The sequence below is a fragment of the Paroedura picta genome, chromosome 4, assembly GCF_049243985.1.
Source record: "Paroedura picta isolate Pp20150507F chromosome 4, Ppicta_v3.0, whole genome shotgun sequence".
Lineage (NCBI taxonomy): Eukaryota > Metazoa > Chordata > Lepidosauria > Squamata > Gekkonidae > Paroedura > Paroedura picta.
Genome location: NC_135372.1, coordinates 57273221 through 57300516, shown reverse-complemented (window position 1 = coordinate 57300516; position 27296 = coordinate 57273221). Strand labels below are relative to the sequence as shown.

Sequence of the window (27296 nt, the reverse complement as noted above, 5' to 3'; positions counted from 1 at the left end):
GGTCATATCACCCGATAAACGTTTAACAAATTTTTTAATACATACAAATTTAATTAACTCCCACCCATTCAGGAAACTCTTCCAGCATCATCAAGAAACCCGAGGGCTTCATGAAACCCTAGTTGAGAAAGCCTGGTCTAGACTGACACTGCAACTACATTATTATAGCTTTCTTGTAGAAAATTTCACACTGAGACTACTGATTGGGGTATTGCATTGCTTCAAGATGCAGCATCGCCCCTTTAAATCCCTTTGTTCTTTCTTGCAGACTGAGACTCTGGCTTATTCCACAAACACTGGACAATGCACTTTCCGTGTGCTTTTGCAGATGGATTTTCCTGTGTGAAACTGGGAAATCTACTTCTAAGGTGCACTGAAAGTACATGTGTGGAATGGGCTATGTCAGTAATTCAAGACCAGCTTGGTTTTTGGATTGCAGCAGATCCACTCCTGATGTCCCTGAGAGCTGTCTTGGGTTCCTTATTGGTTTTTGCTGCACCCTGCTGCCAGTCAATTTTTCTAGATTTTGTTCAGCACTCCAAGGACTCTCAACCTGGCTGGGACAGTTTGGCAGTAGGCACTGATGCACAGTTGGCATTCGACTGGATAGTCTTTGTGATTCTGTGATAATCTCTCATGCATTCTGGTATTGCTTCAGTTCCTGTCATCAGAATAAGGTGATGCACATTAAAAGTCACATTATTTATAAGATCTGAACAGCAATGCTCTTGTGTATCTCGCCTGCATACATTGTGTCAAAATAGCACAGGGTTTCAGCAACCAAATCTGGCTTCATTTAAATTATATAAACCAGTGTGTGAGTTACCAGCATTTTCAGTGCCTTCTTTCTTTTCTGAATAGCTAAAGAAATACATTACTCATATGTTTAAAAATTAGAAACCCTTAGCGAACAAAGAAATTTAAATAAAGCATCAGTTGAGTTTTACAGTTAAATAACCTGTGGAGGAAATTATAATGATGTTCCTATAATTGTTCTGGAAAAAGAGAGAGAGCTTAAATCTATGGAAGGCATAACAGACCTAATTAATGCTCACACTGTTCCTCCAGAGAAACAGATTTTGTGTAATGTAAATGGGCTGTATAGGAAATGTTCTTGTGCATATTTTATACTTAGTCCTTGTTACTTCCTGCACAGCTGTAGTGTACAGTATTTCAAAAGGCAATATGTACTTTTCCCACCTGAACAACAACATGTAAATATGGTATATGGCAACATGGATAAAACTAGAATAAGGTTACTGAGAGTTTGATCAGTTGTGTGAGCTAATTATAGATTGTGAGGTGGTGTGCTTGAATAAGAAAGATCCTTCAGAGCAATTGCCCATTAATTTCATATTTCTCAACCTATAATAGGTGCCTTGATTGGGATAAATGTATTTCTTTGTTAGTACTGCATTGCATTTGGGATCTTGATAGTATTTGGATGGTGCACTGTAGTACCAATTTTTAATAGCAAGGATTAATTCCCATGGTTCATTTTCCATGCCAGATAAAAATAACAAGACAAGAAGATATTGAAAGTTGTATATCTCTGATTCAAGTGTGGTGACATCTGAAGCTGGAAGTGATTTTGATGAACAAATAGTAATATGTCACCACCTGATCCTACACATATTCATCTTAATTGTATATATATAATTCCTGGGGTGGGGGGGACTTCTTGAAAGTCATAACTCTCAAAAGATTACAAAATTTCTACAGTGAAACCATAGAGATTTTTGAAATTCTGAAATTGTTATGGTCTTATTTCCTGTTATGACACAAGAGGTGACTTCCATATGCTTCCCCCCATTCCCCTGTGCCACTTCATTGAGCAATGGTGGGGGACAGCAATCATCTGATGGAATTCTCCTATCATTAACTGTTAAGCAACAACCTCAGTTGTCTATTCGCATTGGCTGTCCTTAAAGAGGAGACTTGCTGCCATATTTGGTACCAAATAGAATTAGAATCTTAAAGACATCCCTATGTAGAATCTGTTTCAATAGTCCAGTCTCGCAGTTATTGTGAATCAATGTAGCCAGATTAGCACCATTTAGATAATGCTCCATTTAGATAATACAAGCAAGATGTAATTGAAAAAAAAGGCACTCCTAGAGACAGCACTGACCTACTTATCCATTTGTAAGACTGGATCCAGAACCCCTAAGAGTTTAACTTGATCTACCATGAAAAGCCTCATGCATTTATTTTTCTTATTACAAGTGAGTGTATCCTATTACTTGAGCTGGAGGGCAATCATGGTGGCAACAATTCTCAGACAAGTTTCACTAAAATGATGATTTTGGACCACTGCAGTGACTCAAATCAAAAATGCAAAAGAAAAGAATGTTATGGAGTGCATCTTTCCATGGAACTGTTTCAAATTATCTTACTCATGGGCACTGATTAACATAAAGAGCTAGGGCAATTAAAGCCATTCATGATTAATTGATGCCTGAGAAAGCTGTACAGATACTGACTGACTGTTGTCTTTGATCATTGAGTTCTGAATATTCTGTCTCAAATAACAGTAAGGACACTATTCTTGTAACAACTTAAGTTTGTGTTTTCTGTTCTAGGTGTGCAGTGCCATACAGAATCAAGATTTTACTGTGATTGAAGATTACTGCACTGGGCTAAGAGCTTTGCTTTATCTGCAGAGCATAGAGGAGCTTCAAGACTGGGACGGGCAGAGTTCTCCAACTATTAGGCATCAGAAAGGAAAACCTATGCCCCAAATTGTTGACCTGATGGGAAAGGTATGTTCTGTACATTACTTTTTTCTCAACTGTGAATTTTGGGCTCAGGGCAGTTTGTCCCATTGACTTTGAGACAAAGCTTTAAAAAGATGACTGAGGGGCTTTTTGCACGGCTTCAAAATAGCACAATGGTTGCTAATTGAAAACGCTACTAATTTGCCTTAACGCACGACGTCGTAGACAATCTGCAACACTCCTGAAACCAATCAGCAAAAAGCGCTTCGTTGTGGCGCTTTTAGGGGAATCCCAAAAAGTGGATTCACCCTCTGGAAAGCGATACACTCCTGCAACCAATCTGCAACAGTAGCGAAAAAGACCTGTGCGTTCCCATTGTTGCGGTTTCTTCAAAGTCCCTCCTCCTGAGCCTGTCCTCCAAACTTCCGGCGAAGCGATCGCCATTTTTTTTTCCCCGAGCGAGTGGAGATCAACGCACCGGCGAGCCTCCGTTTAGCCAGTGAGGCTTCCCAGGCTGCAGTCCCTCCTCAGAGCTGTTTACAGTCACAAGAAGCCCGCAGAAGCCCGTTTGCTGATGTATTTTCCCTTTATTTTTCACACTGTTTCGGCTGAAAATCGCGCCCGTGAGGGGGGGGGGAGGGGGGATTTTTTTTTCCACTCCGAGGCAGCGTGGCCACGATCAAATGACAGCTCAAACAGAGGCTTCCCGGCTTCAGTCCCTCCCCTTCAGTCACTAAGCACACACATTTCACACACACATTTCACACACACATTTCACACATTCCATTCAGCCGAAAATCGGGCCCGTGAGAGGGGGGGGGATTTTTTTTTTCACTCTGAGGCAGCGTGTTAACGATCAACCGATCAAACGACAGCTCAAACACCCCAGGCAGCTGGATGGGTCTCTCCGTTGCAACGAATCTACCCAGATTCGTTACAATGGGTCTGTTTTTTTTTTTTTTTAAACCTTCCTTAAAGGGAAAGGGGCTGTTTGGGAGCATGCTAACGGCTGCCCATTGGCTGCTTGACGGCCAGGGGCGGGACGAGCTTGGCAATAGCGCTTCCTTTCTAGCGATTTCTGCCGAGACCGGAAGCCTGTGGGAAACGCTAAAAAACGCAACTGATTCCACTACAAAGGCAGGTATGCATAACGACGAATTCCACTATTTTAAATGGCGATTTTTCATTCCGCAAACAATTTGCAACAAAGATCCCCGTGCAAAAAGGCCCTGAATATTTAAGTTGTTATTTTTGAAATCTCACTATCATCACTATATTATTGTCATCATCACTATATTACTGTCATCATCCTTCACCAAACCAAGAGGAGTGTTTAAAAAGATGAGCTGGTCCATTGTCATCTTGTTAAAGATGTTGCCATACTCCCATCAAGAAAGAGTTGATAACAAAACCAGGACATTTTTCATTCTAGGGAAGCTACTACACACAAGGAGCTTGTCACGCAAAGAATATACTTCATGGTTGTGTTTCATGCAGTAACCATAGATATGAACTAGGGCCAGATGCCAACTATCTGGATGGGGAAAATACTTCTCTTTGAAGGCCTAATGATTAATCCCTATAAATCATAACAGACGCCACTAACTGCCTGTATGTTCATCCTATTGCCCCACCTCATCTGATGGAATACAAATGATCCAATCAGACTAATTAGACTTCATCTTTCCCTATCTCACTTTTTTTGCTGGATATCCAGAGTTGACAGAGTGAACAGTTTCCACTGTTCTTCAGATTACAGGTGTGGGTGTCATTTGTAATGTTTTTCAATGTTTATTCCTGGTAATGTTACTCAAACTGGACCCTGTAAAGGGATTCCTGAAAGGAATAATGCAAGGTTTTTGATCTGTGTATACTAGGGTGGATATCCCAAATTATTAGAATGTATACTAGGGTGATATCCCAAAATAAAATCATGAAGAAAGGCAGTGTGAGAGAGTGATAAAGGTAAAGGTATCCCCTGTGCAAGCACTGGGTCGTGTCTGACCCTTGGGGTGACGCCCTCTAGCGTTTTCATGGCAGACTCAATACGGGGTGGTTTGCCAGTGCCTTCCCCAGTCATTACCGTTTACCCCCCAGCAAGCTGGGTACTCATTTTACCGACCTCAGAAGGATGGAAGGCTGAGTCAGCTTTGAGCCGACTGCTGGGATTGAACTCCCAGCCTCATGGGCAGAGCTTTCAGACTGTATGTCTGCTGCCTTACAACTCTGTGCCACAAGAGGCTCATGATAGTCAACACAAATAATGTTATTGAATACAAAATAAAATAAGAAGGTATAGAAATGTAAAGAACCAACATTAGGCACCTAAGAATTGATTCCCTAAGTATACTCATACACACCAATAAGAGGGTACACCTATAAGAGGTGAAAGGTAGGAAACTGGGAAATATTATGAAACGTGCATATGAGGGTAAGTCAAAAAGTATTGCTACTAGGATTCCAGTTCATACATGCATGGGTCTATTCCAAACAAAACATTTATTCAAAACAAAATGATTTCCTTGAAGGTCACAGGGCAATCACAGGGGCTTATTAAGAAGAAGTTTTAAGAAAATTGAAACTTTCAACTTGGAAGGGAAGTTGCATCGAGGAATTTTTTATACATCCTGACAATGCGCCTGCACATTTTTCAAGTGTAGCAATGAGAATTTCATTGGGAAGCCTTACTCCATTCACTCTACAGCCCTGATCTTGCCCCTTAAGACTTGTTTTTGTTCTTAAAAGGAACACAATTTTAGTCCCTCAGGGATGCCAAATCTGCCAGTTTGATTTGGCGTAAATCAAAGAGCACAGAATTCTTTGGGGAAGGGTTAGAAAGATGGAAACACCAACTTCAGAAGTATATAGATCTAGACTAGATGGAGGATATGTCAAGAAACAATAGCTTCACATTTGATATTTTTTCCTAATAAAGCTTTCTATGATTTTGTAGCAATACTTTTTGACTTATCTTCTAACAACCTTAAATCCAGGGCTTGAGGTCTGGAGGGGTACAGGGGCAGATGCAGCTGAGGTCTAAGGAGTAGAGCATGGATGAAAAGGAGAGAAAAATCTTGAAGAGTGAAACAGGGCTTCTCAGCAGGGAACCCGAGTTCTAACTAGCAGATATCTGAGGAACAATTTGATAAAACTGGGGTCCTTCTTTTATCACCATAAGATCCTCAGGGTAGGTGGGATTTGGTTGTCCTGACCTTGGTTTGGGTCAAGGTAAAAAATATGAATCATACAGTCTGGTTTAAAGTTAACTTGTGTCAAACTTTGGTGGGAAGAAGTGGGGGAAATACCTTGATAGGGATATCATGAGCCAATTCTGCATGAGTATAAATAAGCTGGGCAAGGCTTATTTTAATTAGGTTGAAGGGAGCCAGATCTGCATTGACACAAAGTTTGCATGAGGCAAGAAAAATCCTGAAACAGGATGTCTCATGTGTCCTTCCTAATTAACTAAAGAGAAAAAGAAAAGAACTAGGAGTGACACCTCTGGAGTACATCAGGATATTGGATGATATCTCCAGTAGTGAAAAGTCTTTTGCTATTGAGAACGCTATGCACAGGAGCTGGGGGAGATTGCACTTAATGCAGCACATCCTTCTTCATTCCTGGGACTTTCCAAAGTCATGGCTGCACCCAAGTGCTTTTTATAGACTCCCCAAGTTTCAGATCTACAGGCACTTAGGCTCCAAAGGGGCGTATGTATTAGAACAAGAAAGTTCAAAATAAGGAAATATTACTATCTAAGGCATATCGGCTGGTGGAGGGTGCATAGTCCTCACAACAAGTAAAAAGAGACAGAAAAGTAACCTAGTATGTTAGGGGCAAAATATACTGAATCCCAGCCATTTTACTGCTGTACTTGCTTTCTGCCTTCAGGGATTTTATTTTGTAATATAGGAGACCGTTTTAAAATGTCGTGACCCCGGTATTCTAGCATCACATTCCTTCTGAGTCTTCTGTTCCAGAGCTGACTGCTCTGCACATCCTTGCCGTCCTGACTCAGAGCATAGATCGGAAGCTTAAGAAGACCCATCGGGCCAATCAGAAAGGCCACGCTGGAACATATTAGTAGAAACGCTGGACCCAGGCCATTCAAGTGCTTTATGGGTCATCACCAGCACTTTGAACGGAGCTCAGTAAGGAACAGCAAGCCAGTGCCGACAGCTGTATATCTCTCTATCATGGTGTCGTTAGTACGCGTATTAATGCTTTTGAAAATGTCATACAAATTGAACAGATTTAGCATTTGCACATGATTTAAATTTTGAGTCATATTCCCCAGATGATCTCCACTACCCCCTTTCACTCACTAATCTGGTGGTGCCAAGAGCCCAGAAAGCCGCCCTCTGGAGCTGTGTCAGGATTCTCTCCACGTAGCTGCCATGCTTAAGTATTCCCAGTTTGCAATAGGATTCCTCAGGGACTGTTGCCAGCTGGAATAAGTTACAGCAGGCTAAGGGTGACTTTTCTTTTCAACACGGAGTGCCTGTGGTCAGAATTCGCTTTTTAATTTGCTCCCCGACGGCTTTTGCCTCCCCCCACTGCTGAGAGTAGGTTTTCAAGAGAAAACCTGAGTTTTTGTTTCTGGCTTCTTGAAGAGATTTGCTTTGAAGAGTGCTTTCAGTTATACATCATGCCTATTGATTATCCTTCGAAAAATCTAATATAACATGGTTGAAAATGTTGTATAAAGCAAAGATTTACAAAAGAATAGGATTTGGAGTGTCAGATACCTTCAAATCTCTGCTTATCATTGCTCGAGACAGTAGAGTTCTTTTCAGTAAGAGGTTAGAGGGGTTTCTTTGTTCTCTGTGAAGCTCTGAAAATTATAACATTACCTTTCTATTGTAAAGACAATCCTATCACTAAACTCTGGAGAATACAGTATTCCTGCCTCTTTTTTTGGGAGGGGGAGTTAAAAAGACTCAAGCAATTTCTGTTTCACCTACTAGCACTGTGTGGTTAAATTTGAGTTCAAGAGGTTGTGTACCAACTTATTTTCATAGAAATATACGCTTAATTTACATATGTCTCATAATTTGTTTGAAAGGGACTTTGGGACTTTCATCTTTTATCATACCTTTGTATTATGCTAAATAGCCATTGTCAGAAGATATTTTTCACATTTTCTCAAATGAGATGGGAGGACTAATTGCAGTTCATACTTTTCATAGCTTGTCACAGTATCAATAATTAACTCTTTATAAGGGTATTAAATGAAAAGCTTCTTAAAAGAAACATTTAAGAATCCAAAGTAATCTTAACATGAGACTGGGATCTTAAAAGAGAAATGAAGAAAAAAAAATATCCAAGGAAGCTTTTTTGTTTATAATAGAAATGTAAAAAGAATAGGAAATCAGAAGATAAATGACTTCAAACAATAGTTTAATGTTCTTCTAATTTTACTTTAAGGAAAATGCAGATATAGGAGTGTTTACCAGATTTTTAAAAAAAACACGTTTGTTTCATCTAAACTGATCAGTTGAAAATAATATCTTACTCTTGTTTTAATAGATTCTATATTCCTCTCTATTCATAATGTGATTTAGATGGCAGTACTGTTTTATTTTTATGCCAACTTGAGGCTCAATATCGGGCAACTTTATGAACATAAAGGAAATACAAATTTATTACATGTACTAGCCTGAAAGCCCCTTGCATGCAGGAATGCAACAGGGGTTAGCTGCTGCCCTACCTGGTGTTTCTGCCTGCAGGCGGGATGACGGGTTTGCAGTCAGTCGCATTGGCACTAGCTGGGCAAACTGGAGGGCCTGCTGGCGGCTGGTGTGATGGCTCTGCAGCCAGTTGTCCTGGCACGGCCGCCAGCAGATGGGTGGAGCAGCAGGCAAGGCTGGGCACCTCTAAAGCGGCTGCCTTGGTGTGGAGGTAGGGTGTGGCTGCAAGGCTCACTGAGGGCCTGGCAGCCAGGCAAGCAGCTGGCAGGTGCCCTCACAGCAGGACCACCGGGCAACCTGTCGTGGCCACTGGTGGTGAGGCGGACGGCTCTGCAGGCGGATGACATTCAGTGTGGCAGGCGAGCAGGAAATAGTGCAGGTGATGAGTGTGAAGTGGGGCGGATGGCGTGGGTGACAGTTCTGTAGTTGGCCAAGATGCGAGCAGGAAGTGGCGCAGGCGGTGAGGCCAACAGGCACGCAGCCACTTGGGCTGGTGGGGCTGGTGGGATCCTGCTCTTTCGGCGGCCAAGGCAGGTCACAGCGCCCTCCTTGGCGGGCTGGCAGGGTCTGGGCACAAGGCCACCAGAGTGCGTCACGGCTGGCATTTGAATGTGGCTGCTCCAGGGGCCAGCCCAATCCAGGCATGCCGAGCTTTGCTGGGTGTGCCTGGATTGGCCCGTGCAGGCAGAAGTGCAGTCCCGACAATCGGAAGCTTGTCCCGGACAGTTCTCCATGTCCCTGACAGCGCTCCTCCCATAGGGCATTTTCCCAGATATTATATGCACTAATGGTTAGGGTATGTCACCTTCTTCTTCTATCATGGCACTCAAGGCATCAAATAAAAGTTTCTTGGGAGATGTCTGATAGTTATGTGTACTTTTCCCCTTCTACAGAAGTAAAAGAAAGACACCCCACCTCCCCTTCTTCTACAAAGTTCTGTTTACCTGGAATGTGAAATGTATGTGAAAGTATAAACATCCCTCAAAGCAACAGGATCCAGAGAAAGGGGCAGGCCAACATATTAGTTCTTGCTCCGTAAGATAAATAGAGAAACAAAAGTCCACTTGTTTGACTTTTAAACTTTCCGCAGTGGCTTGCAATGTCAAATAGCAAACCTATATGCCTACCTACCTAGAGATTTTAAATTTGTGGTAGTAAATTAATTTGCTTTGCAGGGGTGGATGGTGCCAAGGGAACCCAACAAGGCTCACACCTCAATAGGTTCTTAAACGCTGCCACCTCCCTAAGACCAGGTCATTTATAGAAAACACCAGTCCCAGTACAGATCCCTACTTCTCACATCCTGCTATTGTGAGAACTGAACACTTATTTCTGGTCTCAGCTTCCTGTTTTTTAGCCAATTTCCAGTTCATAAAAGGACCTGGGAGCCAGTTTGGTGTAGTGGGTAGGAGTGCGGACTTCTAATATGGCATGCCGGGTTCAATTCTGCACTCCCCCACATGCAGCCAGCTGGGCGACCTTGGGCTCGCCATGGCACTGATAAAGCTGTTCTGACCGAGCAGTGAAATCAGGGCTCTCTCAGCCTCACCCACCCCACAGGGTGTCTGTTGTGGGGAGAGGAAAGGGAAGGCGACTGTAAGCCGCTTTGAGCCTCCTTCGGGGCGGCATATAAGAACCAACTCCTTCTTCTTCTTCTTCTTCTTTATAGTTGTTATTTTTATAGTTACATTTATATACCATCACTCCCAGCCAGCGGCTCAAGGGACTTTGGTAACGAACTTTGTCAAAAGCCTTCTGGAAATCCAAATAAATGAAGCCACGATTAACCAAAGGCTGCCAGTGAGAGTGACACGCATTATTATGGGAAAGGGAGGGGGCTGCACAGTTGCACAGCTGTGATGTAGCCTCCATGCTTCGCTACAGTTGGTGGCACTGAGCAGGTGCCTTATATGGGCTTCCCCCTCATGACCCAGCCTCTTTTCCTCCTTGTTTCCCACTTGGCATAGAAGCTTCCCATCCATCCCTTCTAGCTTAACCATTCATTGTGGTGTTGATATTTTTGCCTGCTTGCATTGTTTATGTTCCCCTGTTTTTATTTTCATTATGATGTGACAGTTTGTTCCTTTCATCACAGCTGGCAGTTTTGGGGCATAGAGCAGATCTTTTGGGGGGAGCCTGAGTCAGCGCATCAGACTACCCAGCATGGGGGCCTCCTTAAGAGGCTGTTAAGATGCTGAGCAGGGGAGGTCTGGCAGGCTCACATTTCCAGGTAGCAAAAGGAGAACCATATAGAGACCTACACCCGCCAGGTTCTCCAGGTACTTGCCACCCTTCAAGATCCCAGCTGGCTGTTGAAGCCTTGTTCCTGGCAAGCTGAGTTGTTCCACAGCTCTGGCGGCACCACTGGCCTATTCCTTGCGGTCAGCCAACCATGCGATGGTGGAATCTCATCCATCCTGCGCCAACATCTTTTGTTTTAATAAAAGCTGTGGCCTGTTTGCCAAAAGTATGCTGGTGTGTGTCCTCTTTGAAGGTCCTATTGTGTTTCTTCTCCACTGCAAGCAATGTCTACCAGCTCATTCCTGTCCACATGTTTATTGAACTTCTTCAGGGTTATTGAGACAAGACTTACCTTGGCAGAAACCATCTTTTGGAACTATGTCTCACTTGCATTTAAAGTGGAACAAAGTTCCATAAACATACCTCTAAGATTGCAGCACTCTGTACTTAAGCAATGGGTAAAATCCAAAGAACCCTTGACATTCTCCAAGTCTCAACAGAACTCAAAAAATTCTGAGTACATAGTTAATTGCTAATGATTTGCCTACCTTTGCCTTGATTGCTTCTAATAAATGTGAAGGATTTTTGTTTTTATACTGCAGCTATATAACCTGTTAATAAAAAAAAACTGGTCCCATTTGTCAGACAACAATAAAAGGGAAAGGGGCTTTTTGTGATGTTATACCTTTGATATATTTTTTATTTTAAATTAGTGTATATAGAGAAGGTTTTGATGACATATATACGTGATAGCAAATTTGAGAAGAACTTAGAAATCTGAACTCGATTCATAAGTTTTTCATCATTTTAAAATTACTACATCCAAGGAAGTCCAGGGTCGTAAGAAGGATGCAGGCAATGGCCAACCACTACTGAATGTTTCTTTCCTTGAAAAAAGTATGGGGTCACCATAAGTCAGCTGTGACTTGATGACACTTTCTTTATAAAAACTTTTAATATGGGGGGGGGTGATATGGTATCTCTTGCATCTGATAGGTTTTTAATTTCCCCCTTTTCTGCCAACTGAAAATTTCCGCTTTTCAGCCAACTGATAACTGAACCTTAGATATTGTTATTAAAGAAGCCTTTGAGCATTGGGATCTATAAGTATACTTAGATATGCCCATGCTTCTATGCTGATGCACTTGTGAGATTTTTAAAAGAACTTAGGGTTGCACACATAATCAGAGACTATGACCTTTTAAATTTTCATACAATCCATGTTCAAGTAACAACATGTTAATCCATTATAATTCCCCTTCTAAATCCTTGTGCAATACTAATTAAGATGGCAAACCACTGGTTTAAATATCTATATAGACTTAAATATCTATATTGGCACTATTAATCAGGATATTCTCTGTCTGAGGTACAGCTGTAGGGAGATAACCTTATTAATTCAGTGCTAGAATATGAATACTTTGTGTAACTAATGAACTTTTAATACTGCATTGTCTCTCTATCTTCCTGACAACAATTAGATATAATTCTCATGTCTTCCTTATATAGCTACCTAAATTTTATTCTGTCCTTTGGAAAAGCTGATGACCCCATTCCGTTCTCTCCTCCTTCTTCTCTTTTTGATTCTCTTCTACTCTACATAAGCTATCAGGAGGAAAAGAGATTTTTCTTTAAACCCATCTGCCCAAGCCAAGCAGGGAGAAAGTATTTATTTGCTGGTTTGTTTTTTCATATTTTATATAACTGACTGTTGTTTAATCTGTTGGGGGGGGGGATATATGAGATCTTGTACTTTCTTCTGAGAAGGCTGTGTTCAAAATATCCCCACCATCTGAAGTGAGACAGATGGGTGTGGAAAATAGAATTGTCTTGGTGTTTGTTTGTCCCAACATTATGATTGCAGTGCCCAAAGAAGATTTCCAGATTCATTCTTTGTTGTTTTTTTAAAAAGTGACAGGTTTCCTTAAAGGAACTGTTTGGGCTGGATACAAAATTAATAAATAACTGCTCAGATAACATTTGCCATTTCAGCTCAGTGCTGCTATGGATTGTTTTCTAACTAAATTTTGTTTTAGTATCAATTAGTGACTGTTTTCATTTTTATTGGATACTTTTAAATATATATATTTGTAAACCAGGAGGTCTGAGATACATCACTTCTGGATCAGCTTGGCCTTGAGGTCAAATAGTAAGGCCCATTCCACACAGGTTTAATGTAGCAGGAGTATGGCAAATTGTAATCGCTACTAAAATGCAGTTATGCACAATGTTGTACACAATCTGCCACACTCCTGAAACAGTCCCGCTAGAAGCGCTTCGTTGTAGTGCTTCCAGGGTAATCCCAAAAAGTGGATTCACCCTCTGAAAAGCACTACATTCTTGCAACCAATCTGCAACACTCGCGAAAAAGTTCTGTGCATTACCATTTCAGCAAAGTCTCTCCCCCTGGCTCTCTCCTCTGATCTTCCGGCGAAGCGATCGCCATTTTTTTTTCTCGGAGCGAGCGGAGAGCAACGAACCGGCGAGCCTTCATTCACCCAGCAAGGCTTCTCCGGCTGCAGTCCCTCCACAGCGCTGCTTTAAATCACCAAGCACAACACAGCCCCGTTTGCAAGTTCCCTTTATTTTCGGCCGAAAATCACGCCTGTGCACGGGTGGGGGGATTTTTTTTCACTTGGGGGAATGTGGTAACGATGAAACGGCAGCTCACATGCCAAGCTGCCAGCTAGATGGGTCTCTATGTTAGGAGGAAGCAAGGAATCAAGGCATATTCGTTGCAACGTGTGTTTTTCTTTTTTTTTTTTAAAAAACTGTTCTTAAAAGCAAAGGGGCTTTTCCGGAGCATGGTAACAACCGCCCATTGGCTGCTCGTTTTATTGACGGCCAGGGGCGGGACAAAGCACGGCAAATATCGCTTCCTTTCTAGCTATTTTTGCTGAGATCGGAAACCTGTGGGAAACTATTGAAACGCAACTGGATTCCACTACAAAGGCAGATATGCGTTACGCTGAATTCCACTATTTTAAATTGCATTTTTTCTTTCCGTGATCAATTTGCCACATTGATCCTGGTGCGGAATGGGCCTAAATCTCTGTCATCGTTGATGTCATCTACCAAACAATGTGGTCATGTTATGACATGATATCCTGAGATATTTTGCAATATAGCCCTCTTTAGCAAAACCAAACAAAACGATGGAGAGTTCAGCAATATTTTTAGTAATGTATGCAGCAAGATGGGATAGTATGGAATGCGATGATTTTCTCTTGCAACCCACTTATAGAATACAGCTGTACTGTCTAAGAAATGTAGATTTTGTTCCATGAAAGGAAGTAATCTTTTCAGGAAGGTTCAAAAAGTAGTCTGATAAAAGTGTGTGTGTGTTTATGTATTTTTGTAGTGTATCTGCAGACGGTACTGTATTCCCCATGGTACAATTTGATCGATGTGTAGTCACTATCTAGTGCCGTCTGTTGCTTCCCGGAACCTTTCATTGGTTTGCTTACTTGATCTCCCTCTGGAGACTTCCTGCAATTATGTCCCAGAAATGCACTTGTGTCAGCTGGTTGCAACGAAAAGTGTTCCAATGCATCAGCCTTTAGAGTAATTTCGCCTACCTGTCCATGTACAAAACAAATTTCATACCTCTCACAGTGACCAGCATACAAACGACATGTAAATAAAGCTAGCTTATTCCTCTGGCAGGCATTCGTTGTGTAGCCGATCAGAAATATACAAGCACAGCATCAGTTTAGGCTCACTGCACTGATATTTCCAAGGGACTACAGACAGTATCAAAATATCTTGAGCGCTGGAAAAATTTATCAGGGCAAGAAATTCATTAATGTAATAATTGGTAGGAAAATGGCATTGAGTCATTTGTATTCTGGCCTTTTTATTAATTGATTGTGGGTGGGAATCTCACACATTAGATTATTAAGTCAAAAATATAGTAGGTATTAGAACAAAGATAATAATTTTCAAGGGGAATTGAGGTGGGGGAATCAGCTGTTCTTTAAATGCCAGATTTATGCAGGGGGAGAACATTCTTATATGCTAGTTTGGCTGTATTGTTTACCTTCAACTCTAAGACAAGCATCTTTGCCACTTTATTGAGTGTGATCAATACAGGCTGAGCTTAGGAACCCCCTCTAAGAGACAAACTAACTTCAACATTTCTTTTGAAAAGCAGCCTTGGGAGAACTTCAGTTTTGAGTGGAGGTGCTAAACCCTCTCCATGATGGCCATCAATCACTCCCTCAAGCTGCTTTTTCAACTGCTAGATGCTTGAGTAAACATGCATTTGAAACTTTATTGTAGGTAAAACAGCTATGGAGGGGAGTGAATTTTGATAATAGTGTCGGGGAACATCTTAAAAACGTCCTCAACCCCGATTGCCTGTTAAATGTCATCATAAAAGGTTGCTGTTTGCAGCAGGATCCCATCTAACCTCAGCAGCCACAGCAACCATCTCCATGATGAGCCAGGATAACTCTCTTGCACCACCCTCCAAACTATGCTCCATTGGGGTCGCAACAGAGATAACTACTATTACAATCAGTGGAAGGAAATAGAAGAGAACAATAATAAAGGAAGCACAAGAAGTCTGGTCCACAAGATCCAAGAATCAAAGGAAAATTTACACCCAAGCTGGGGAAGCTGGAAATTCAGTATGAAAATACATTAACTGAACAGGATGAAATTAGATTTTAAAAATACACTGAAGAAATATAAAGATGAAAGGATGACAGATTCCTTCAAAAACAATTTTTGGAAGAAAAATCTGCCATTTTAGAAAGTGAAAGGAAAGCTGCAGTGAGAGCAATTCTGAAAAACAAATCACCATGACTAGATGGGGTACCAACAGAACTATTTTAAGCTTCAGAAACGGAGTCTTAACCAGAATATGCCAACCTCAATGGAAAACAAAATAAGGGCCCACAGACTGGAAGCACTCAATCTTGGTGTAATAGTTAGCACATGCAGCCAGCTGGGCAACTTTGCACTAGTCATAATCCTGATAGAACAGAAGAGACCTGTCAGAGCTCTCTCAGCCCCACCTACCTCACAGGGTGTCTGTTGTGGGGAGAGAAAGGGATTGCAAATGTTAGGCTCCTTCTGGTACTGAAAAAAGAAGACATCTAAAACTGCAACAATTATCAAACTCACTACTTTTTCATGCAAGTAAAGTGAGGTTCAAAAATCATTACCATATAAGGAGTGAGAAATGTTCAGACTGGCTTCAAAAAAAGAAGTGGAGAACCTGGGATCATCTGGAGGTAAAGCAGGTGTTCTACCACTGAGCCCTGCCATTGGCCCAATGTTTGTTTTCCTACAGGCTGGTTCACATGTATTCCATTGAAGAAGAAAGCCAAAAATGCACCTTGGTGTTTCATTTCCCCCTCTCCATAGAATATCATTTATTATTCTTCCCTATCATGTATTACTGTTGTAGATTGTACATAATGGGAGCTCGTATTCCCTAAGGCAGTGGTCCCCAACCCCCGGTCCAGGGACCGGGACTGGTCCATGGATCAGTTGGTACCAGGCTGCAGCTCCTCCTTGTCGTCCTCCCCGCTGCTGCCTCGGGGCCTGCCCTGACACTCTGCCGCCACCTCACCTTTGGTGCTCTCCAGCGGCCGCCATGGCTGGGGTTCCACCTTGGCGTGGCACTGCACAACTGCTACTGGCAGCGCCCCCCAGCAGGCAGTGTGAAGTCAGGAGCACCGGCGGGAAAGCAAGTGGAGCAGGGGCTCAGGCGGCGGCCCCTCAGCAAAAGACTACCCCCCCCCCGCAGGCCTCAGTAAAATTGTCAAGCGTTGACCAGTCCCCGGTGATAAAAAGGCTGGGGACCACTGCCCTACGGGATCATTCTCATTGAGTTACAGTTAAAACCTAGAGTTTATTGCTATGTTCCATTGTATACAGAGCATGGATATGTGAATAGTCTCTTAATAGATTTTGCAAAAGTTTGTATTTGAATTACAAACATATTCACAACCTTAGCAAAAGTATGAAATATTGTAAAATGTAATTTTAGTAACAGCTGAGCAACTTTGAGTGGAAATTGTTTTTTGATTTTTTTTAAGACACTGAGATTATAGTGAGGTGGACTGAAAAATGTTTTAATCTCTATAGCTTTAATCTCTACGGTTTCTTATGTATTATATGTTAAATTTGCTATAAGAACACAGTTTAAGGTTTTGTCTTTTTCAGTAAACACTGCCATTAAGCAAGAGAGAGGGGAAAAAAAACAACAGCCATATATTCAAGTTAACTCTTTAGCTCTGGCAATTTTCATGTGTTTCACTGCTAGCATTGGATGCTGTGCCAGGAAAATCTAGCTCTTGATGCAAAAGGATTTAAAAATAAGTCAAGCGCTGCCAAAAATACATAATTCTTTTTTGTACTCTCCAGTTTGTTTTACTTACAAAAACGGCCTGGTCATACCCTGCAGCATGCATTCATTACAGTGATCTTTGACTGGCAGATGCAAAGTAATAGGATGCATATTTTAGTGCTTATTATAATACCCTGTCCAAAAACAACTTGACAAATTTGTGATTTCGACAGTGTCTCATTTTGCTAGCTGCAGTGCTCTGTGATTGCCTGGTCCACGTGGCTTCCAGATTATGCATACCACCAATACTTCTCATTAAAATGGCCACAGTTCACCAGTTTCGGTAGCTTGGAACAAACTTGGAATGAATTATTATACAACAAAGAGGCTGCTGTCATGCAGAACAAAAGACAAGCAAAAGAGAGCTTTGGCTTAATGAGGCTAAGTGAGTGGCTCCCCTGCATCACCAGTTCCTTGACGGCCTTTGAGCATGGATTTTTTCCCTCCACATGCCAAAACCTTTGGCCTATTATTTTGTGTTTATGCACCTTGAGGCTAATATACATTTTAATATGCTGCACATCGAGGGGGGGGGAATCAGCCATTAGATTACAACATGTGCATTCCCTGTTAAATTAATGACAGCAGAACACAGAGATAAATTTAGGTTTTCATATTTAATTATAGTGCACTGCAGTACGTTTAGCAAGGATAAATTGCACTATTATTATGTTTCAATTTTTTTGACATCTTTTCCTATTAACCACGAACCCTTACCCCCTCTACCGTATACAGCATCTCTGTATGTTCCACCAACCCCACACACTATCACAGTTTCTTTCAATACTTTCTCGCCTGTATATATTTTTTCTCAGGCATGACTTAGGGTTAGATTAATAGATGGATAAAGTAAGTAAAAAAAGCCTTTAGTTCACATCAGGGCGGACTGTGAGACAAAAGGCAAGGAGACAAATGACTTAAATAGCCAGGCACAATGCTCATGTTTATATTTAGTACTGCCTTTCTTCTGAATTTTGCTGCTGACTGTGTCTAGGAGACTATTTTTATTTATTTATTTATTTATTGCATTTATTGCATTTATGGCAATGGGTCAGTAGGGGGTTAGCTTTTTCAGTTCATACACTTCATTAATTCTTTAATTTTTATCCAATTTATTCAACACTTAATTCATTGAGGCTGAAGAGTTTGAGAGGTTTGTTGCAGGGATAACTTCCTTATAAATGTTATATGGTGCTCATTGGGCTTAGAAAGGGATTACAATGCTTAGGGTTGCACTGTGCACATGATTAGCAGGGTAGGCCAACTTTCACTTGGACCTTTGTTTCATTCAATATTTAGTTATTTATTTATTAGCTTTCTATACCACCATTACCCATTAAGTATTTTGGCTATACCACATCCCTTTTTAAAAAACTGAATCCTAATTCTGCTTATTTATAGAATACCAATAGACTTGATTGAAAATGAGCTTCATGTTGAGGAATCTCTTAAAATGTTCCTTGAAATAAAGCTCATTTGCACTCCAATTCAACGTACTCTAACTCAACAAGGTTTTAATCCAAATATTAATAAGTTTTTTAGGATGGTGTGGGGGAAGTAGGATATATCTATATGGCCATTTTCAAACTTCCTTTGTGTTCAGTTTTAGTGACTGATTACTAATGGATTTTTTTTTCTGTCATTTCATTTTAGCAGCTGACTGTTAGCAGAATTTATTTACCTGTTCGTACAAACCTGTTTGCTTCAGGTTAGCAAAGCATGGTTGAGTCACTTTTGAGGGAAATTGCTTTCTTATGTATCTACCTCATCATTACTCTTCTGAATTGTTCTGTGGGGGGGAGCTGTTTAAAATGTCCGTAACACTTCCTATAATTCCACTTTCTCGCTGCCCTTTTTAACTACATCTTCCACAGACTTTAAAAAAAATGTTCTAAGTTGTTGACTGCGGATTCATTTAAGTCACGGCACCTCGATAGTGCTGCTATAGCTGAAGTGCTATATTGGTTTAATAGTACAGCACTCAACTTAGCTTGCTAAAAAAAACTCAAGAGAAGATTATATGGCAAAAAAGGGTGGGAGATAATAAAACTGTGGGTTCAGTAACACAGAGACACTCAGCTCCAACAACCAACAGCTTTCCTGGAACCAGAAATCCTGAACAACATCCAGAAATAGGGACTTAATTCTTGTCATGGTGGGCTGGAACATGCAAAAGAGACAAGATGCACGTGTCCTACTTCTTCAATGTCCTCCGAGTGGACTGGCTCAGAAGCAGGTTTTGGCTTGAGTGGTGGGCTCCTAGCCAAGAGGACCTCTTGTGTGTTTCTCTCAGCTGCTTCTGCTGCAAGGGCTTGCTCTAAAACTGTCTGGAACATGAGTTCTCTTCTAGCGAAAGGATGCCATTATGTTCACTTGTCCTTGAGACCACATACAAGTCTATTCATATCTGTCTGGCATTTAACATTTTTAGGCTGCTTCAAAATCAGCTGTTTCTTCCCAGTTGTTCTGGATATAGGAAAATTCCAGTTATTCCTACTGCATACTTAAAGGCATCTTCTTGTACAAAGATGGTTTAAGCAGGAAGAGATTTCCAATTCATACTGTGACTATAGTGAGATATGCTACAGGCCTTATTCTGAAATTATTTCTTCTTGGACTTGTTTTATGACCAAAGACCCTATGGCTTGATGACCAGAGAGATCATGAGTGAAGTAATAATAACTGTTTAAAGTATAGAATCATAAAGTCATAGGATAATAGAGTTGGAAGGTACCTCATGAGTCATCTAGTCCAGCGGTCCGCAACCTTTTGGCTGCCGCGGACCGCTGCTCCGGAGTGGGGGGAGAGGGCAGCCTGGGGGCCTGCGCACGCGCGGCAGCCCCAGCGCAAACGCGCGTGCGCAGACTGCTGCGCACGCGCGTTTGCGCCCAGTAGGGGCGCAAACACGTGTGCGTGGCAGTCCGCGCATGTGCATTTGCGGCGGCCACGGCTGCCCCTCACGGCCCCTCCGGGCCGCCAGCAAATCGGCCGCCAAAGTGGCCGATTAGCTTGCAGCTCGGCAAGCTTCTCTCCCCCCCCCCTCCCAAAACAAGAAGCTTTGGCGGCCGATTTGCTCGCGGCCTGGCGAACTTCTCACTTTGGGGGGGGAGGGAAGAAGGAGCTGCGGCCCGGCGCCAAGGCCTTCGCAGCCCGGCACCGGGCCGCGGGCCGCGGGTTGGGGACCACTGATCTAGTCCAACCCCCTGCACTATGCAGGACACTCACAACCCTATCACTCATCCACTGTAACCTGCCACCACCTTAAGCCTTCACAGAATCAGCCTCTCTGTTAGACAGCTATACAGCCTCTGTTTAAAAATTTCCAAAGATGAAGAACACATCACCTCCTGAGGAAGCCTGTTCCACTGAGAAACCGCTCTAACTGTCAGGAACTTCTTCCTGCTGTTTAGACAACATTTCTTTTGAATGAATTTCATCCCATTGGATATTGTCCATCCCTCCAGGGCAAGAGAGAACAAGAGAGCATTAATTATAACAGATAGCCAAAATCTGTTGGTGAAAGTATTCTCCTCAATAGGAAGTATTTCGCTCCATAGCAGAGAATGACACTTCTTAACATTTGGACCTAGCACTCTTCTGATCAACTTTGGTTATTTGAAAATAATGAAGCAAAGTATCTTCTAAACTTTCAGGATATTTCCCTGACTGTAATAACAGGTGGTGATTTATTCCCTTTTTAATAGAAATTGCAATGTATAAAGTGATTTTTGTTCTTTCATCTTGGCCTTCCATATATCCTTGTGAGATGTCTGGCTGCCAGTGGATAATTGAGACTGAAAGATCACGGCCAAAGGACACTTAGGGGGGTTGCCTTTTTTTCCCTGCTTCAGTTTAGCAATTGCTCTTAAAAGTGCCCCATCAGTATAATTTTCTCTACAGAATAATCAACTTGTATATGTCAGTGAAATAACAGTGTTTTGTATAACAGATCCTTTGCAGTCCTTTTTACGGGAAAGTCACTGAAATTAACAGCCAAGAATTGCAACAGATACAAAGCAGTATTCCAAATGTGCCCTAAGGTTAGAAACAATGCCCTACTTCGAAGAGTTTGAGAACCACCACCTAACTCTGATATGAGTGAGTTATGTAGTAGAAGAAGTTAGGATATTAACAGGTTAGGATATTAGATATTCGTTTAAGGCAATTAAATTGTCTACAATAATAGCAACATTATGTGCTTATTTCTGTCTGAAACATTTATATTCTACTTTTCTTTCTGATACAATGGGTGATACTGCACCAGCAGCGCCGTTCTGGGCTGGCACTGGTACACTGCTACAGAGCTGCATGCTCTGCAGCATACTGTGTCCCCATGGAGGACACATTTTCAGCAGGACACCTGGCATCCTGATGACAGGAGTCCCCCACAGGGAAATGCAGTGGTGGAAGGTAGGTTCTGCTGCACGGGAGGAGGGGGGCTTTTTAGTTCACTGGATAATGGGATCACATTCTACGCAATCTCACTGTCCTGCAAACTAAACAAACAATGTACTGCTCTACCCTGCAGCACTATGACACACCATGAAGCCATACAGGGCATTTTTTGTCCCTTGCAGGCCTCCGTAAGGTGGGGAGGAGTCGGACCTGGAAGGCACAGATCTTCCTGTCCTGATGGGCCTGCCATGGGACGGGCCCTTTTGGCCCCCGCAGTACCAAATGGGAACATGGAAGAATCCATTTTCCCTTAGTACAGGGGCTTCTGGGGCCCAATCAACACTAGGCCTGGGAGGGTGGTGGCCTGGCAGCGGCATCATATACACACAGGAATTAGCCCCAGGTCCATATAGGTGCCATCCCGGACTTTACCGCTCGTGTGGAATCGACCAATGTGACATTTAAAAGATTGGCAGAAATCTTGTAGCAGAAGTTATACCACTAGGATGGTTTCAGAAGTTGCAGCAGCCTGGCAGTGGAGGCTTGGAGCCACGCTGGACTCGCCGGCATCATTGTTAGTGTTGGGGGGCAGTTGGAGAGGGGGAGCAAGGCAGTCTGTTGGCAGAAGCTTTAGGGCTTGAAGGGCTTCAGAGGGTCCAGCAGGCCTGGCACAAAAGGCCTGGCGCCTCACTAAGTTTACCAGCATCAGTATCAGTGGTAGTGGCTCAGGGGAAACTACCGTACATACTCAAGTATAAGCTGAGTTTTTCAGCACATTTTTTAAACTGAAAAAGGCCCCCTTCAGCTTATACTCGTGTATATATGGTAATTGAAATAAATTCTTTTAAACAGCCTCTTGAGGCTGTGGATGCCAGCCAATCATTGCAATGCATTTTGCATTTACAAAATGTATTGCAATGCTGAGGAAGGTAGCCTACAGGGAAGCATGTTTTTTTTTGGGGGGGGGGGGGGACATTTCCTGGCCAAGCATAGAAGGTTTTTTGTTTTTGAAAATCTTCTGTGTTTGGCCAGGAAAATATATAAGGCTAGGGGTCTTCTTACCTGCCTTCTGTTGCTGGCCTCTTGGCCTGTGCTGCTCTGTCTGGTAGAGCAGACTGTCTGACTTCCAGAGAGTGTGCTTTACTGGATGGCTGTGCGCTGAACATTGGAGGATCATCGCTGGAGAAGACATCAACAATTTGACTGAGGGACTCAGATCTTTTTTTCCTCTTGCCTTCACATCTCTTCTTACTCACTTTTTCCAAACTATTATTTTGGTTTTTGTGGGTAGGATGGGGTGGGTTTTGGCGGTACTTTGGGATTCACTGTTTCTTTCTCCTAGTGTTTCTTCTTTTATCTGAGGGGCAGCATTGTTTGGCTTTTCTTCTTGGGATTGTGTTCCTTTTAAAAGTTGATCTTTACAGTTCTTTCTTTCAGTGTTCAGTTTTACAGTTCTTTATTTCAGTGTTTTGCTCTGGGGGGGTTCTGTTGTTGTAGCTAGAGTTGTTCATTCTCAGTTTGGTAGCTGTTGTACTTGTTGTAGTAGGTTGCCAACTTTGGGTACTGTAGTTCTGTTCTGGTTTGCTGGCCTGGGGGGGGGGGCACTGTTTGATTTTCCTGTGAGAGAATCTCCTGCCAGAGCAGTTCTCTCAGAGCTCTCTCGGGGTATCTGGCATGAGGAGAGGAAGGGAAGGTGATTGTAAGCCGCTTTGAGACTCCTTTGGTTAGTGAAAAGTGGGGTACAAAAACCAGCAGCTATTTATCATCTTGACTTTTCTGTATTTGCTGGGGGAAAAGTTGCATGGGAGAGCCTGTGTTGATGGAGCATGGATTAAGCACTTAGGCCACCCTGAGCTCCTCCACTGGAGGACAGTAGAGGTGAGGTTGAGGACCCGGCTTGTTGGCACACTCCCAGTCTGTTAAGGGCTTCAGCGGCTACCACCCATGGGGCTCTCCAGACCAGCAGAAGCAACGAGTTGTCCCTCTCAGGCCCTGATCTGTCGGACCCTGACCCAGCCTCTTCATTGTCAGCTTTCTTTGGTGAGGCCAGGGCCGTCGGTCCCTGCCCTGCTCTGGGATCCTCTCCTCCCACTTTCCGCTCTCTCTTCTGATCTTCTTCCTCAGTCGTCTGCATCCTCTCTTCTCCCTTGCTTCTGACCCCCCTTTCCCCGCACCCAGTCTTCCTTTTATACGCTTTCCAACATGTATCCCCATCCTTCCCCCACCCTTTCCAAGGTGTCTTAAACCCATTCAAGGTGTCTTAAACTACACTCTGTGTTCCCTGCCCCAAAGCGCGCCCCACCCAGTGTCTCTCGAGCTGCAGGCAAGCCCGCCCAGTTCCCTGAAAGTGCCCGACGGCGGTGTCTGCAGAGGCATGTAGGGTCACCTTGGCCCCTGATGCTGCTTCGGAGTTCCATTATTGGTCAGCGTCTCCAGGACTTCTAGCTTTGGAAGAGGTCTCCTCCTTCAGCGTGGTCTCCGTGGGCATTAGCAGGTGGCGGTTCTGGAGCCAGGGCGGGGGAGGCACATTGAGATGGGGCGAGCTGGCAAGGCCGGGTGAAGGGAGGAGTGTGGTAAGTCCAGGCTCCCGCCTGGGAGGAAAAACAGGCCTGGACAGTAGGTTCATGCAATAATCCAGCTGCGGATTATCCTCTTTTGCACTTACAGAGCTAGTTTACTGTTTTTCTTTAAAATAAATATTCAAAATCATTTAACATACTGATGCCTCTATTAATGTAATTTTATTGGTATCGATTTTTATTTTTGAAATTTACCAGTAGCTGTTACATTTCCCTCGGCTTATACTCTAGTCTAGCGATCCCCAACCTGTGGGCTGCGGACCACATATGGTCCTTTGACTAATTGGAGGTGGGTCCTGAAGGAAGCCTTCTCCCCCCCCCCGGCCCTTTACTTCACCCCCCCCCCGGCCCTTTACAACACACTTCGGGTGTCATTGTTTCCCATCACTCCCAGATGGGACTATCTCGTTGCAGAGAAACAAGCTCAGGGTTCCCATTGATTTGTCATTGTCATGAGTTAAAATTTCCATGAAAATAAAATGTTCCTTATGTTCATTGTTGTGGCATGTCTGTATCTTATTTTGAAGTGATGTTTAAACATAACCATAGCGATCAGAGAGCATTAGGGCAGTGGTTGAGAGTAGAGGAGTAAACCCCCCCCCCCACTGGGCCTCAGTAAAAGGCGTTGAGTGGTCCCCAGTGAGTGGTCCCCGGCGTTGAGTGGTTCTCGGTGATAAAAAGGTTGGGGACCACTGCTCTAGTCAACAAGTTTCCTAGGTTTTTTTGTGGTAGATTTAGGTGCCTCAGCTTATATTCGGGTTGATTTGTACTCGAGTATATACGGTAGATATCTTGGCATCAGACACTTTAGACCTTGGAGGGCTTCAAAAGCTGCAGCTCCCCAGCGGCAGAGACTTGGAGCCCCTCTAGGGTCACTGACAAAATCAATAATTCTGAAAGCAGTAGCCTGGTGCTTGTGGCTGCAACAATGAGAGGACAGGAACCACAATAATCATGGGGTATCTCTTCTGCCAGTTAGTCAGCACTGATGGGGGAACTGAGTTCAGATGGGGAAGGGATGCCCCCATGAGTATCACAGGTCTCCACTTGTACAATTCTAATATCTTTATAATAATAGCCTCCTAGACTGTTTTGTACATTATGAAAAGTGATAGAAGCATAAGGGCTTTCCTAATTTATCTGGCAGCTCATTCCACAAGTCATGACCAACTTCAAAGTATAGCTTGTGACCTATGTCAAATGGGCTACCCTAAGCAGAGCAGCAACCAGTAGGTAGCAAAATGAAGGCTATGGTTCACACACAGGACATCCAGTGTGGTGTAGTGGTTAGGAGCGTGGACTTCTAATCAGGCAAGCTGGGTTTGATTCCCTGCTCCTCCATATGCAGCCAACTGGGTGACTTTGGGCTCGTTACAGTCCTGATAGTTCTGTCTCAACCAAGCAGTCCTGTCAGAAGCTCTCTCAGCCTCACCTACCTCACAGGGTATCTGTTGTGGGGAGAGGAAGGGAGGGTGACTGTAAGCCGCTTTGTGACTCCTTTGGGCAGTGAAAAGCAGGATATAAAAACCAACTCTTCTTCTATACCTATGTGTGTCCCAGGCCATTAAGGTCATAATCAGAATTGAACTTTGAAACAAACTGGCAGCCAGTGTAGTTGTTTTGAAATAAGTGCATTCAGAATCAGTTATAATGTTTATATTGTCTTCAGGTACAGCCCACCACAATATGTTAATCCATATTGACATCAGCCAAACCTAGGAAAGGAAACAGTGGACAAACAAAATGAAGCTGATAGGTATGCTTGAACATCACACCAACTTGATTTTCACACTGTGTAAGACCAGATCTGTGAGCACCCCCAGCCACCTAACCTACTCTGAGAATTTCAATTCCATCTACCATAACTCTAGGAAGCTAATTTGACCTGTCTTCTTTAATATTTAGATTGCACACCCGGAGCCTTCATTTCCTGCCCCAATAATCCACATGCCAGTATATTCATTCATTCATTCATTCATTCATTCATTCATTCATTCATTCATTCATTTATACACTGCCCTCCCCTCGTGGTTCAGGACAGTTTATAGAAAACTTGGAAATAATGTATATTTAAATCTGCAGATCCAAACTGACCCCATATTGCCAATGGAAGAAGACATTGCTGCACCTTGATATTCAGTTTATGCAATATTTAACTCATTCAGGCCGAAAGGTTTGGCTGGTTACTTACAAGACCTGACTTCACTATAAATGTTATATGATGTTCAGAAGTAAACCTCATTAAGTTCAATGGACATGCATAAGATTGCAGTCTCAATCTACTACTGTTCTACTGTTCAGAGATCCCATCACAGCATTATGTAGCTTGAAAGATTCTGGCAAGACCCGTATTGATTTCCAGGAACCTCATTCAATCTTATTGCGCTTGTGTATTCCGAGAACTGATACTTAAATACACGTCCCCTCCCCCACCTATTATTATTACTGTGTTCTGTGGTAATAGACAAGGACCTTGCCTGCCCTTTATTCAGATCAGCAATAGTCCATTTTTAATGAAGTAAGCCCTGTGTTATGTTGAGTTCTGCATCTTTGATTTTGATGGTCATGTTAGTTAGGGATTTCTGTGTAATTCATTGTACAGTCTATGTATAACTAGGTCAATATATGCCATGCCTAGTGCCATGTCTTCATTCTTACATCTATCATTTTTATAACCTGTCTTTTTAACTATGGGGCGTAATTAATGAATGCTGCATATTCCCCTCCAGTGGTGGATTTTTTTCCCTTTGCTGTCGATTTATTTCATAGTGCACAAATACCAACTGAGCATTTCATTTCAGCATGTTTGAGTTTACTTTCGATATCCAATAATCATTACAAAGGGATGTCTGTTTTAATTACTAGGCATCCATGTACTCAACTGTTAATATTATTTGAACAATTAGTTCCTGTCCTATTATTATGATTATTATTTATTATTTTCTCATTGCCTGGAATGATGCAGTGAACAGGTAATTGGGTTTTGATATCAGAAATCCAGATTTTCTGCTGAGAAACTTCACAGGGTAGCAAGCGGTTACGGACTTCCTTTGCAAGTTTGCCACATAGTTAAATAAAGGAGTGTACACAAATACAAATTTAAGAATGGCAGAGATTGTTTCTGTGTTCTGTCAACACCAGTATTTCTGTGGATTCAAAGTAAACTGTCTGTGTGTTTGATTTACCAGTGAGGGCGTTCGTTGGTCAGAGGTGTGATGTCACAAAGCCACCTAAAGTGAGAGATATGGATTTCTTTAGCCATTGGGGAAATAGGAGATTGGGGGAGAGGTTAAATATATGCACTACCTAAACT

The 27296-nt window shown here is 42.7% G+C and overlaps 1 protein-coding gene across 2 annotated transcripts in view; it reads left to right on the top strand.

The window, feature by feature from the left end:
* DPYD (dihydropyrimidine dehydrogenase) overlaps nucleotides 1-27296 on the top strand; it is a 609807-nt gene that overhangs the window by 523834 nt on the left and 58677 nt on the right. For both annotated transcript variants that reach the window (XM_077332983.1, XM_077332982.1), the window contains one exon: nucleotides 2583-2762. In XM_077332983.1, coding sequence (XP_077189098.1) covers nucleotides 2583-2762 — 180 coding nt within the window. The remainder of the gene's footprint in view (nucleotides 1-2582; nucleotides 2763-27296) is intronic.